The sequence below is a fragment of the Limanda limanda genome, chromosome 11, assembly GCF_963576545.1.
Source record: "Limanda limanda chromosome 11, fLimLim1.1, whole genome shotgun sequence".
In the NCBI taxonomy this organism is placed as follows: domain Eukaryota; kingdom Metazoa; phylum Chordata; class Actinopteri; order Pleuronectiformes; family Pleuronectidae; genus Limanda; species Limanda limanda.
This window is the reverse complement of record NC_083646.1, coordinates 15,583,803-15,598,943: the sequence shown is the minus strand read 5'-3', so window position 1 is coordinate 15,598,943 and position 15,141 is coordinate 15,583,803. Positions and strand designations below refer to the sequence as shown.

General features: G+C 41.6%; 1 protein-coding gene across 1 annotated transcript; it reads right to left on the bottom strand.

Moving 5' to 3' along the window:
• Positions 1–1,228: 1,228 nt before the first annotated feature.
• On the bottom strand, positions 1,229–15,081 carry si:dkeyp-84f3.5 (uncharacterized protein LOC334144 homolog). The gene is made up of 2 exons (XM_061080414.1): positions 14,981–15,081; positions 1,229–3,827 (listed from the first exon to the last, which is right to left on the bottom strand). The coding sequence occupies exon 2, from the start codon at positions 3,657–3,659 to the stop codon at positions 1,761–1,763; it is 1,899 nt and encodes a 632-aa protein (XP_060936397.1). The 5' UTR covers positions 3,660–3,827; positions 14,981–15,081; the 3' UTR covers positions 1,229–1,760.
• Positions 15,082–15,141: the final 60 nt, after the last annotated feature.

The window sequence follows — 15,141 nt, the reverse complement described above, 5'->3', positions numbered from 1 at the left end:
GGTAAATTACGTATTCTCCACTCAAGCCTATGGGGAGAGTACGTACACCCCCCCCCCCCCCATCTCTCTTTTTATCTTTATGACTGCTTGTGTGTCTGTAGTGGGGGCAGAGGGGGACATTTAATAATGTGATAGGTACAATTGGTAAAATTGAAAACTCCAGGACAACAGAAGGGGAATAAAAACTATCGGATGGATATTTTATCATTTATATCATATAAAATATGTCATCAATATCGTTTAAAATCCTTTTTCAGTGTGTTTCCTGCAGCGATACGCTCGCGTCAAGCGCAAAAAATAGACTCGACGCCGAAACGATCGCTGCACGGCGCTCGGCAGCCTTGGCGCAGCGCTGCACTTCAGCGTCCTGTGCGGCCGGCACAAGGGATTAACATGAGAGTCAGCTGTTATTTAAGGCATGGCGCTGCGCTTACGCGACGCTTCAGCGACGCTTCAGCGCCCGGTGTAAACCCGGCGTAAGTCCCCCCTTTCCTTTTGCAGTAGTTTGCCAACTTGGCAACTTCAGTTGGCCAAACTGCCACTGCCTTGAATTGTGGTATAGGTTACCACGGGGACCTTTCCAATGACGCCGTCTGAGTCTAAATTTACCCATGATGACCCATACTTTGGCAAGCCATGGAAAGGGAATCTTAAACTTTCTGGTTCTATCTGTGATGAAATACCCAGGGATCTTCGACTCTTGCACAGAGGAATCTTTTTTGAAATGTCACTAGGAGTCACCTAACACAATTTTCCGCTGGGGCCTGCAAGTATCAATGTTGAGTCAATCATAGGAATAGTGAACTGTAGCCATGTGTCACAAAAATCTTAAGAACTTTGGCCACCAACCTAGAACTGAGTACCTAATATAATTGCCTACATCTCTGAATCACAATTGGTGACAGTAACATTATAAGCAAAACAAGAGTTAATGTTAATGTTGGGGATAGTAATTGGTAAGTAAGGGAATGAAGTTTGATGCAGAACTTGAAATGCTTTCTAGACATAGCCGATTAAATAAACAGCTGTTTTGCTGCCAATAGGCCCTTTAACCCACTGAAGGATTCCTCTCCATCCAGTTGCCGTTAAAATACTATACCAAGTTAAACCACCAGCTACACCAAATCCTTAAAAATGGGAAATACGACACCTAAACTACACATAGAAAGAACAAAATATGTCTTTAACAGGACTTTCCTAATGTTAAATAGCAACACTGATAGCCCAGTCATTTCTCGGTTCAATTTATTGGCACGGTTAATAATATACTCAGTGAAAATGCAATTCTTTAAAGAGGAAGATACAAAGACACGATATATTAAAGAGAATCTCAAACAATATTGTAACAACATACAAAAATGCAGCAATACTATTTAAAACATGGGTAGCTTATTAAAAAAATACAATAAAAAATATGTACTAGCTAAGGAACAATTGGTGGGACTTTCAAATTATCTACAATCATTGCCTGTGGATGAATACAATGTTTAAAGTAGTTTTTTTCTATGTCATATGTTGTAGATCATATCTTTTAAATTTGAGATTCGTTCAAGTTATTTGGTTTGCTTCCATTGGTTTCGAATTTACCAATGAATAGAAATGTTCTCCTCATGCCAGAGAAACTGTATAAAATTTGCTCAATAAAATAGCCATCACAAAGTTTTCCATATATTTTTTCCCCCCTATACCATTATAGGTACCAATGCTCCTGAGCACTTGACTCATGGAATTTACAATGACCGATGGGTCTGACATGGTATTTACCCATTGTTTTCGGAGCCATGGGAGGTTTGGTGTTGAAGAAATGTCTCCAAGCATGTGAATGTCTCAGTGCACTCAGTACATTCGTAAAGAACCTCGGAAGAATTTCCTTTATCATTTTGAGTATTGTCCATACACTCATCCTCAATGTCCTCTGCATCTCCCTTTTCTTGGACAGGGTCCCTGTTGGTGCCATAACAGTGAGAAGCTTGTTCAACATCATCACCTTCTACAGTTCTTTGGTGATTTTGAAGGTGAAGCTCAAGAGATGAAGAATTCTTGAATTGAGCTGGACATTTGGTAGGTTCCTTTTTGTGATAACGCAAGTGCCGCTGGTACACACAAAGGAGCCCAAATCTCTTTCCACATTCCTCACACTTGTAGTTAACTCGCCCAGCTTTTCCTGATTGTTTCTCCTTTGAGAGCTGCTCTGGAGATGTGGTTTGCTCATTATCAGAAGAACTCTTTGTTTTCTCATCTGGAGAACTTGGTTTTGTTTCAACCTTAAGAGATTTGGGGCGAGGCCCATTTTGTGGAGTTGTATACAGGAGTTTCAAAGCTGGTTTCTTTTCTAATTCAGCTTTGTGGTACATGACCACATGCCTTCTCAAATCACAGCGTTGTGGGAAATGTCTACCACAAAATACACATGTGTGCATAGTCCCCTTATGGTATCTCATGTGCCGGGATAAACTACTAGAATGATTAAAGACACGATGACAATGCTTGCAAGGATGCAGCTTGCCATTAGGATTACTCCTTTTTCCGCGTCTGCCTTTAGACTGTATTTTTTTTGATGACGTTTTTTGTGATTCTTGATTCAACCGATCAATTTCTTCCTGAGTCTGATGGGTGAGATGATGCTCCTTTAGATCTGTTAACTTATGGAAACGATCACCACATAAACCACATCTGTATGGTGTGAACGTGTATTCTGGAATAATCTTATCCCTTGCACCCCTTAAGTTTTTAGAATCCATTAAGTTTGTATGATCCCCATTCTCAACATCAATAGATGTGCCATTGCTGTGGAAGTTTTCAAGTGGTATGTCTTTTAGGGTTTTAGATTTCACTTCCATTTCAACTTCAGATGCAAAGGTGGTATCAGGCTCTTTTCCTTTGCAATGGTAGAGGGAATGTGTCTGAAAATCTGACATCCAGAAAAAATTCAGCATGCACTTCTTACAAGAAAACGCTTTATCAGTCTTTTTTTCCAGCTTATTCTCTGATTTTGTAGAATTGGGGGAGAAGTGGTTTTCTTTTTGATGAGCATTCAATGCATCCATTTTGAGGAACCGCTTACCACAATGACTGCAGTAGTGAAAGCTTTCATTGGCATGGTCCTGGAGGTGTTTCTTAAGGTCATGTCTCCCTTCAAAGATCTTACAGCACAAAGTGCACTTATAACCCCGCTCTGTGTTTCGATACTGTTGGTGACGATGTAAACTCTGCAGGCTGTTGAATGATCTGCTACATATTTCACATCGGTAGTTGCCTTGACGAGATTTGTCTAGGGTCAAGTCAGAGGGCCTTGGTCTAAGCACATCTCTGTGAGGGGACAGCTGTGGAATTAAAGTAGGAGACACTGGTTTAATAGGGGATGGCAAATGCGATGGCAGGACTCCTGGAGATACCGGTTTCACAGAATAATGGGACTGTGCTAACTCGTTCACAACTGTCAGTGTACCATTTTCTTGTAGCACATATTCTCGGGGGACTTCAAATCCATTGGAAGAGCCATCAAAAGAAAATGCCTCCAAAGGTCCATGAACCGCCATGTGAGCCAGCACATTTGAGTACTGCTTGAATCCATCACCACACTCGGTGCAGATAAAGGTACTTGGTTCTCCAGATTTCTGCTTTTCCATGATATTTTGTCCAAGTGTTGATGGCATCATTTCAATATCATTCAATCAGCAAGTCTAGAGTAGAACTCAATCCAGACACCAACAAAATTGGTTTCCATGTGGGAATCATAATGTCCACACTGAGATGGATTCAACAGAGACGTCCTCATGAGCTGTATGTTGACCTCTCTTCTCGATGGTTACATGTTGTATCATCACCTGTGGGGAAATACAAAAAAATGTATTATCACACCATCAAAGCCAAAGTTTTTCATACATATCAGAATATATGTCAAATGACTATTCAGTTCTACTTTGCATTGCTTTCAAATAGGGGTGCAACGATTAGTCGACGTTGTCGACAAAAATCGATGACAAAAATAGTTGCCGACGAATTTACTAGTCGATGAATCGTTGGTGACGTCATAGCGCGTGTTTCTCATGCTGCGCAGCGGAACTAATCGTTCTTTCGCCGTAGCCAGTGGTCAGCAGCCCGCGGCTTCAGCCCCTCTGCAGCGGCTCCCTGTGCAGTGATGTGCACGTCGCGCACACACTCAGGCCACTGAGTTTAAAAGCGAAATGTTATCCTATGCCTAACAAACGTCTTTTTTTAATCACAATTATTTAGTCAGAAGACTGTAGTTTAGGGCTGCCGCGATTCGTCGATGTCATCGATTACGTCGACGCTGAAAATGCGTCGAAGCATTTTTTTTTAAAAACCGCTGGGCACCAGCCGCGATAGACTATGCGTGCCGCGGATGGGGCAGCAGTCGCCCCAGCGCACTCCCCTCCACGCAGCCGGAGGCTCGGTGTGCGGCCCGCCTCAAGTTGTTTTTTTTTTGGGGGGGGGGGGTCCTCGTCCACGGCGCTTCACGGCGTCGCTGGTGCGGGGGCTTCCTTTCTCTTGGACCGCGGGGCGGTGTCCGTCGCAGGTGCGGACGGCGGCCCTGGACGCGAGTCGGGTCCTTCTCGCGTCACCTCAGCTACGGCGCCCGCGTGGGGGGAGGGGGGGCCGCTAGACTGAGTCCAGAACATGTGGACATGCTGACATTCTTACATTACAACACGCATGTCTAACTAACGTTTGAGTTTGATTTTGAGCTGGACACCATTGTTTCTTATACTTTAAACTTGTTGTACTTTGTTTAATATGCAGACATAACTTTTTTATTTTGATAAGGGGTTAAATAGAAACTTTGATATCTTTTTGAGTTGCACTGCTGACTTAACTTATATGCCCTCTTTTTTATTTATTTTTATCACGTTGGAGTTGCTAGTTTAAACCTACAGTTTTGCACTTTAATATTTGAGCCTTTCTTTACATTTTGTTTTGTGCTGCATTATACGATGACATACAGTTTGTTGTTGTCAAAATAAAATTAACTGAAATGAAATGGTCAATTTGATTTTTTTGGAGGAAAATTAGTCGTTTAGATTAATCGACTAATCGATAAAATAGTCGTCCGATTAATCGATAGAAAAATAGTCGTTAGTGGCAGCCCTACTGTAGTTTCGTTTGTTTATGTTTTGCTGTTACTTTCCCTGTCCTTGTTGTTAACACGAAAAATGGATACTTGATTTTTAATTTATTTTTAGTACCAGCACTTGGCCTGTTCTTGGTTCACAGTAAAAAGGGAAACTTGAATTTAAATTAATTTTTTTTATTAGCACTTTGCCTGTTCTTGGTTTTAAATGGACAAAAGCTTGATTTCTCTTTGCTTTTGTGTCAACAGTACCCTTATATGCAGCAAAGTTTTATTAAAAGACATTTTTTTTGATGAAGTATCAATCTTTATTGTCTTTATTTTCAGTCATCACATGCCTCGAACAACCTCAAGCTAAATTTAAAAGCTGCTTGCTAAATAATAGCAATTGAGAATTTGTGTCATTCATAATCCGATTAGTCGATTAATCGTTTCAATAATCGGTGACTAATCAACTATCAGAATAGTCGTTAGTTGCAGCCCTACTTTCAAATAACCTTTACTCAGTCAGAAGACTTGTGTTGACCAATTACAAACTGACTCACAAGTAAGACCAAGATCAGATTGAGCAGCGTCATAATTGCCATGGTATGGTGACATTACATTGGCCCGAGTGCTCAATGCACTGCAACTAGGGTTGCAAAGGGGCGGAAAGTTTCCGGTAAATTTCCGGAAACTTTCCATGGGAATTTTGAAAAAAAAAAAAAAAAAAACGCAAATTAAACGCTGAGCCATAAAAACATCATTCAAAACTCTATTTTAAAGATGTATGGAATGCAGCACACACTGCACATTGAATTTCACCCCTCCACTGTGCATTCTTCCATCACATGCACAGATAATTCCCAGCATCCTGCACACTACAGCAGGGCTATTGAGGCCTGCTGTAGTGTGCAGGACTAGTCAGGTAAGTTTCAATGATATTACGGGAAAATATAATAGCATGCTGATTGAGGATTGTTCATCTGTTCATCTAGCCTATTTCCATTGATTTATCCATCAATTGTAAAATATGTTTACAGACGATTCCAATTGTTGGCTAACTATTTATATCTCTGGCATTGCATTAGTGTTTTTTTACAAACTTTTTTCTCATCTTATTCTACAGAACAATGCCACGTGCACTATCTCATGTGTGGAGACATTTCACCCCAGCCAATGTTGAAGGAAAGTCTGTATACATTTGCAAATATTGTGCAAAGACCTATGTTAAGAATGACACAACGATGCAGAAGCGTATAGTGAAGTGCCTAAAGTTTCCTCAGGGCTCAAATCAGCCTATGACAAAACAAAATGTTTATATTTATGTCTGTATATGACAAGGTAAATACAGTTAGTATAAATTACCCACAACATTTCCAGTTTATTCCTATTCATTCCCGTATATTCCCGTTAATTCCCATGGAAAGTTTCCCACTTTGAATATTCCCGGAATTTTGCAACCCTAACTGCAACTAAAGAGAACACATGCAAATAGACAAATCCCAAGAAAATTACAAAAGATCTTAATAAAAACTGGCGATTATTATACAAATCCTAATAATAATATTCATTCACTATCCTTTTGTCCCCCACTCATGCTGACATGCAGAGAGACACACGCATAGACTCAGCTGATGTCTCTGATAGGCAACAGTTTAACCACCGATTTTGTAATGACCTTTCTTCAATGAGGAAGATCTACCTCCCTCTCTGGCACACTGATACACAGACACTGTCATCAGACATGTGTAAACGCAGTCCAAGTAATAACAACATAGTTTGGTCTTCATGAACACAAATCTTGTGTTTGTTTGAAGTAAGAGAGGTGAAGTGAGATGCCATCCCAAGTGGTCACAGCTCTTCCATAATTGAATCCGACGATACTAGCACACTCCATTCATGTGTGCATCAAGTGCCAAAACACCGTCAATCACTGGTTGCAGGGCCAACTGGAAAACTTTTGCACATGGCCCTACCCAAGAGTAAAGCTACAGCCAAAACCATGACATGGTCTGTCTGCCTGCGAGGCGAGTAGAAATCTTGCGTATGACGTCACTCACAGCGCACAGCATAGAATTACACTGAATAGATCAGCCGATATGGATCGGCCCATTGTCACCGATACCCGATCTAGAAATTTCTTCAATATCGGTACCGATACCGATACAAATATCGGATCGGTGCATCCCTATCTGATAACTTGATTAATTTTGGAATTGCACACCCATTGGTGACCTGAAACTGGAGTATCAGTATCATCATGGAGTATCAAGGCTAAAACTGTCATGCTCACCAGTGGGACACCAAGAATGCTATGATGTAAAAATCTTTCCACAAGGCTATAAACTTGTGACAACAGCAGTGTCACTGATTTCACTGGTCATCTTGACTCAACACCTGTTTGAAGAGTCTCTGTTGTGCAGTAATTACCGTTTTACCTTTTACAAGAAAAATATATTAAAGTCTTACATATTACATTTTCCCTGGTCATAATGTCTGCTGGAAAAAATGTGAGCACAAGAGGACGGATGTAATGTTGATTCTGCTGGTGAGATCCTGTGATTTTGTTTTCAGCCCATTTACACTAGCATCGGCCGTTACCACAAAGAGCTGTCATAACATATTTGTTGGTGTCTTTTACGTTTATATCACAACTTTTTCATTCAAATATGCTTTTTTCTTCATTTTGCTCTAGTTGTGAATCCTGTGGAGGATCACATGCTGTGTTCTCACATCGACTCCTCCGGACTTTCTGTGGACTACAAGAGACTGGCTGGAGAAAGTCCTGAAGGAAGTCGGGAGGTTCTAATTTGGACCTTTGCAGTCACACATACAGGCCCTCTGGTGAGAGTGCCGTGGTTCTACAGAGTTCAGTGCATAAGGGAAAGCAGCTATTTTGACATGTTGCCCGACCGGTGCCAGCAGGTGCTCCATTAGCGCCATCTTCCTCTCGGCCTGCCTCTGGAGAGCCTCCAGCCCCCGTCTGCTCTCCGCTGCCTGGTCCCGGTACACAGCTGCAGAGTCCTCCACCAACTGTACCAGCGCCTTCTCAGCTTACCGGCCCACGTCTATGGCTCTGTGCGGCCACACATTGGGCACCACTGTGGCAATAGACCTTGCCACTGGGTTCTCCCACACACAGCAGAGATGGTACTGGTGCTTTTCAGCATCTTTATTAAATTAACCAGGTGAAAACATAAACTCTTAAACTTAAAGCTGCTGGCGACTAGCTTTGCAGCTCAGTATTTTATCTGAATTACTATTTTAATACATTGACATGTCTTATTTGAGATGTCAAAATATTGGACTTAAATTCTTTTGAAGACATTTTCCTGATATAATTCACTAAAAAAATAAACGTATACACTCAGAACTGACTCAGAACTGTTCTTGTTGTGTTAACAATGGAAAATGTATATATCCATATTTGCTTACTATATTGTGCAATTTTACCCTCAGGTGTGCATAAACTACAGGCTATGAACTTCTTTTTAAGAAACGTGAAATCATTATCGGTATCGGCCATGTGAAGCATGTAATTATCGGTTATAGGCTGGAAAAATCCACATCGTGCATTCCTACTTTCAACAGCATACAATGCAACACTTTCATGTTTTTTCACATCTTAACGATTTTACTGATAAAACAAAATACAACCAACACAAAAAAAAGTAAATATGGAACTTGTCTTACAGAATGCCTCTCCTTCCCCTCCCTTCAGAGCACATCCCCCTGAGGACCACTAGGGCCTGGCACCTCTGAAGGCCAACCCTTGTAGTTGGACCTTTTAGTTATTTTGCCCTGACTGAACCTCATCTGTTCAGCCTTCTTGGCATTAACCTCCTCCAAGTTAGTTCCCTAAAGACTTATTCTAATCAGGTCCTCCACTGTGTCCACATGCAGGCATCCGCCGACATTAGATTTAATCCTCTTCTGTGCTGAGAGTCCTGCCATATATTATTCTGAAACTGTGAACTATGCAGGAAAACCTCTAACTTGGTGCATTATTGAAAATATTATGGTAGGCCTTTCATGATAATTTTGTGGGGATGATATATTCTCTCAGACTTTATTGTGATAAATGATGGTGTCATAATTTTGAAAAAATGTCATACTAGAATAGAATAAAAAAGACGATAATATCCTCAAGAAATAAACCATATATATATGTACATAAAACCAAAACAATAAATAAAATAGACCCTGGCTCAGTTAACAAAACATTTGGCACAGAGTATGTGTAACCAGCTGGGTAAACAGGATGGTTATGATTTAGATGACAAACTAACAGAGGTGGGACCAAGTAATTTTTTTGCAAGTCCCAAGTAAGTCTCAAGTCTTTGCCCTCAAGTCCAGAGTCAAGTCCCAAGTCAAGACAGGCAAGTCCCGAGTCAAGTCCAAAGTCAAGACTGACAAGTCTCAAGTCAAGTCCAAGTCCTGCAGTTTGAGTTTCGAGTCCTTTTGATCACAGAGTAATGATATATTAACACAGATCATGTATGCTTTTAAAATCTGTATTTATTTATTAAAACAAGTGCAATTGAAATTGCACTTGCGGGGGCCGCTCCTATGCAATGCAAAAAAGGACAACGGCTCATAAATCCAATCCAAAAACAGTTATTTTTAATTAAAGGAGATCTTCACAAATTTAAGTGCAATGACATTTAACATGTCAAACATTAAACGCGTTCATTGAACACGTTAATTTTTATGACAACGTTGAACTAAACGCAACTTAATGACAAATAGTGAATTTGAACGGTGAACACGTTCATATTATCTGAGGTCAAGCTGAAACGTAACGTAATGTTTTCCTTCTCCTGAGGAGAGACGCTGTCTAAAACGAATGCTTGCACCATGTCGTTGTGATCGTTGTTGTGTTTATTTGAAATGAAATGCAGTCTTACAGGGCAAAATACCGTCTGAAAGTTGCAATTACGTTTTTCAACTTTTTTTTGTTGGGGGGGGGGGGGGGGGGGGGGGCTCTTGCATAGAGCGCCAAATGTGCTAGGGCCGCCCCTGTGAAGCGCATGGAATCTCTGTATGGTGCGCTTCACCGGTGCGGTGCGGAGGCATAACAGGCGCGCGACCGGGAGGAGAGAATGCGAGGCGGAGCTAATATTATAGCCGAACGAATGTTTTGACGTCCGCATCTCTTTAACGTCGGAGCAGTAAACAAATCGCTCTTTCGCCGTAGCCAGGGGTCTGCAACCCACGGCTCTGCAGCCCCTCCGCAGTGGATCCCTGTGCAGTGTTGTGCCTGTCGCGCATATTTTTTTCGCGAACAGTGAACTTTACGATCAGTTTTCATATGTTGAATGTGCACGTTAGGGAACGTCATCCACTCTATGCAGCATCTACCACTGCGCTGAGAATTGCCTCGCCTTTCGTTACTTTACACCCCTGACTAGGGCTGCTCGATTATGGAAAAAATCATAATCACGATTATTTTGGACAAAAACGAAATCACGATTATTCAAACGATTATTAATATGTGCCCTTATTTTTTTTTATTTAAATGACTAACCGGAAGGACTTTGAAATTTCCTCTCAATATTAAATGTCCCCATCTGCCCCCCCACTACAAGCACACAGAGAGAAAGAGGGGTTGGGGGGGCTATGAGGACCATCATCATTTACCCCCGGACCCGACATTGAACGGGTTCCATACAACAACAAGCGGAGAATCGCGAGCTGACTCGCGCGGGTCCGGTGTGAACAGCCGGCGGCTGTGCGCTTGAGAGTGGACGCGGCGCGGCCGCTACACTGTGTGCTGCTGCTGCTCGTCGGATTCGAAGAGTCGATCAGACGGGGCTGCCCTCCCTCTGCCATTTTCCACTCGCGCTGTTTTTTAAATACCTCCGGTCCCCACACACACAACTCGCCTCCTTCACTTCACAGCTGCTTGAGAGTGAGTGCCAGTCAGCGGGGCCGCGCTGAATACTCTGGGGGAGGGACTGAATTGCGCATGCGCGTCTTTTTAGAAAAAAATGCCAAATAATCTTTTCAACTCGATTATAGTAGTTTGGAGATCGTTTGACCCAATAATCGTAATCACGATTATATTTCGATTAATTGAGCAGCCCTACCCCTGACGCACACATACACAATGAAAGATACAGAGCGTTCCTTAATAACATACTTTTTAATCTTTGGGTTTTGGGGAAAGGAGCAAGTCTTATCAAGTCAAAAGGCTCAAGTCCAAGTGAAGTCACGAGTCATTGATGTCCAAGTCGAGTTGCAAGTCTCTTTACATTTTGTCAAGTCGAGTCTAAAGTCATCAAATACATGACTCGAGTCTGACTCGAGTCCAAATCATGTGACTCGAGTCCACACCTCTGCAAACCAATGATCATGTATTATGTTATTAATCAATGGCGTCATATCATGAATCCGTTCTGCTTCGGTCACTGAGTCTGGACTGTTTGCGTCATGTGTCATGTTGTACTGGAGCGAACAAACAAACCGAAAGTAAACTTCATATACTGATCAGGTTCTAATAACTTGTGATGAGTGTTTATTAGTTAAGTGCGAGCAGGTCAGAGTGGAGGAGGACGCAGGAAACTCCAGCTCGATACAAACAGGAAATTGATTATGTTTAGTCTCTGAATTGGCGATGCACAGTCGTCCCAATTCGAATCGTGATGCATCAAAAAAACTATGAATTTTCCTTCCCCTAGTAAGTACACAAGTTTATCTCTTATAGATTTTTTCTGGTGTGTCACATTCAACGTCACAAATACACTGGAAAAGCGTATGAGACGCTTATTTTTCTAATTGCTTAGACACCATTCTTAAACAATAAGTGGCCTTGTGAACTGACTAGGGGTGCAACTATTAGTCAACGTCGTCGACAAAAATCGATGACCAAAATAGTCGCCGACGAATTTACCCGTCGATGATTCGTTGGTGACGTCATAGCGCGTGTTTCTCGTGCCGCGCAGCGGAACTAAACGGCGTTTTACCGGAGGTGCTGATGGAAGTACCTGAGGAGTGAGCCATCTCGCTTCCTTCCTATCTCTGAAAGTCGCGCATGTGCAATAGCGACGAAAAATGGACCAATGTCGGCGTCCACTGCCGCGCGCAGTCGCGCACCAGGAAGTAAAAAGTTCGGGAGAACTTCACTCTTAACATGGCCCGAAAAAAAGACCTGCAGTATCTGTACAGCGGACCTGCTCTCCATGGAAGCAGGACACGCGCATGTGAGGAGGAGGAGGCACGTGTGACTTCGTAACGGAGACGATGCGGACTCGCCTCTGTCAGATGTTATATATACACGTATATATCTGCGCGCAGGATTCTAGCATCCATTACAAAAATATGGTTTAAACTTTTTATTAACGAGTTTAAAAGCGTTATGTTATCCTATTGCCTGACAAACGTCTTGTTTTAATCACAATTATTTAGTCAGAAGAAGACTGTAGTTTCGTTTGTTGATGTTTTTATTGCTGTTACTTTCCCTGTCATTTTTGTTAACAGGAAAAATGAATACTTGATTTTTAATTTATTTGTTTTATTAGCACTTTGCCTGTCCTTGCTTTTAAATGGTCAAAAACTTGATTTGTCTTTGCTTTTGTGTCAACAGTACCCTTATATGAAACAAAGTTTATTAAAAGACATTTTTTTTTAATGAAGTATCAATATTTATTGCCTTTATTTTCAGCCATCACATGCCTCGAACAACCTCAAGCTAAATTTAAAAGCTGCTTGCTAAATAAGAGCAATTGAAAATTTGTGTCATTCATAATCCGATTAGTCGATTAATCGTTTCAATAATCGGTGACTAATCGACTATCAGAATAGTCGTTAGTTGCAGCCCTAGAACTGACACACATTTTCTCATCTTCTTGCAACCTCTGACCTTACACCATGCTTTTACAATCTTTGCAGAAAACAAGTCACTCAATGTCCAAGGACAAGACATAACTAAATATAAGTGTCTGTCAACTGCCTGTCACCATCAGTATGATGCATCCCAAAGTGTTATGTATGACTCAGTAATACACATGTTAATGTATGAGCCCCTTCAGGTTTTCACCTCACTCATTTGCTAGATGTCGTGCTGAGAAATGTGGCGAGTCCGTCTGAAGATACTAAATTAAATCTCAGGAAGACCAGCATTGACTTTGCTCTTTTATCAATAGGAATTGCCACAGTTGCTGTGATTATGTTGTGGCAATTACTACGTTTTTATCTTGTACTAGCCTCCTCACACTTAACTCTGGCTTAATGATGTAAGGGCACTGCTAAAACAGATGGATAGGCTTTACTAATGGAAGCAATAAGCCTGCATTGACAACAGTCATAGCATCATGTCAAAAAGGGAGCATGCCACAGTAGTCAGGTTTCTATCCTTGTGAACATTAGTCAGGTTTCCATCAAAGGAGCTGGAGCTAGTAAATACACATGACTACTGGAAAGTAATTTCACCCAGGAATGAATGCTGATTGTATCGTTTTGCTCGGAAAAGTCACGTTTTAGTGAGCGTTACTGGACTTTATGTCCAGTAAGTAATGCGGAAACATCTTCTCAAGCTCTTGTGTAGCTTGCTGCTGCTAATGGTCATCTGGAGTCATCTCAAATTGGACATGCTAATGTGAGTAGGATTAGGCTGATGAACCACAGATCCAAATAATTTTTGAGTGAAATCTCCCAAAGACAATACAGCCATCAGACCTAGTGGAAATGTAAAGCCTTTCTTTGTGCAACTGGGCTCATAGCATGCATGTGTAAAAGATTAAATATTATGTACTGTTCACATATCCATCATGGTCCCATGACAAAAAAATCACAAAGAAAATGCCATCATTAACAACACTGCTTGAAATATGACAGAGTATAATGAAGAAAACATGCAAAAACAGTGAACCTATGCAAAGTAGGGACGATGCAAACAAATGGGCAGCACCAGAGGCGATACAGAAGTTGAAATTAAGGCCACTGCACTAAAAAACACATTATTTTGAGTGACTGAACCTCAAACTGAAAATTAATTATTAACAATGGCTGGCACTTTCATCTCATATGACAACCAGTATCAGTTGTGACTTTGTTCATTTTAATTACATGGTAAGGTAAAAGTTAATTCTTTGATGCTGTTGTTTGAATTCTGCATCTTAACCTCTGTGGGCACATAATGTATAAACCCTGCTTAGGCCTCACGCTTTTGTCCCACAGATATTATTGAACATACAAAATTATTGATGGTTTCCCAGTGACAGCTGGTTGCACTTTCTTGGTGCAGAGTTTTCCCCAAACGTCAAGATTCGTGCATTTGAATGGTGGATTAATGCAGTCATGATATGTACTATAAATTAAACTGAAGGATACATCACTCCACTACTATACTAAAAACTGTTATCTAGAATAGAGCACTCATTCATAAAAGACATGGCTCAACAAAATGACAAACTAATGAACACTAAATGGGGATGGATTTGCTTATTTCCTAAAACGTTTCTTTAAGAGAAAAAAGGGCTGTGACCAAAACAAAAATTATAGGTTGTCATTTAAAAAGGAATTCACATTATATTTTTCGTCAACAGTGTGTTTAATATGCAGATGCAAGCCGCCAGGGGGAGACTGAAGCACTAACATGCATATTGTTTCGGCTACCGTTGTAGCTAGTTAGGATTAGCTTACACTAAAGCTAACGTTGGAATCAAATTGAAATAGCACGTTGGATTGAAACCTCTTTGAACGACACACGGGCTGCAGAGAAGCGTGAAGGGAGAGCAGCCCACGGACGCTATGTGAAGCTGGGGGATAATACTGTGGTCACACGAAAGCCAACGTTAGCAGCTGCCTGCTTACGCTGCACAGCAACGGGAGAACTTCGTTTTTCACACAACCGGACATGCTGGTGTTAGCCGGTTAGCTGGGACGGTGAACTGATGCTCGACTTACCGGGAATCGGATCACATCTCCGGGCAGTGGAGATCCGGAGCAGAGTCCAGGGAGAATCCTCTGTGGGGCCGCCGTGTGTTCAGCGCTGCAGGCCGCGACCGTCCCACAGGAACGTGACGAACTGGGGAGCGCGCTGACGTCATGGCGCACACTGCGTACGT

Bases quoted from the DNA above. Each gene is read 5' to 3' on its own strand.
- si:dkeyp-84f3.5 (XM_061080414.1), bottom strand. From the start codon at position 3,659: ATGATGCCATCAACACTTGGACAAAATATCATGGAAAAGCAGAAATCT.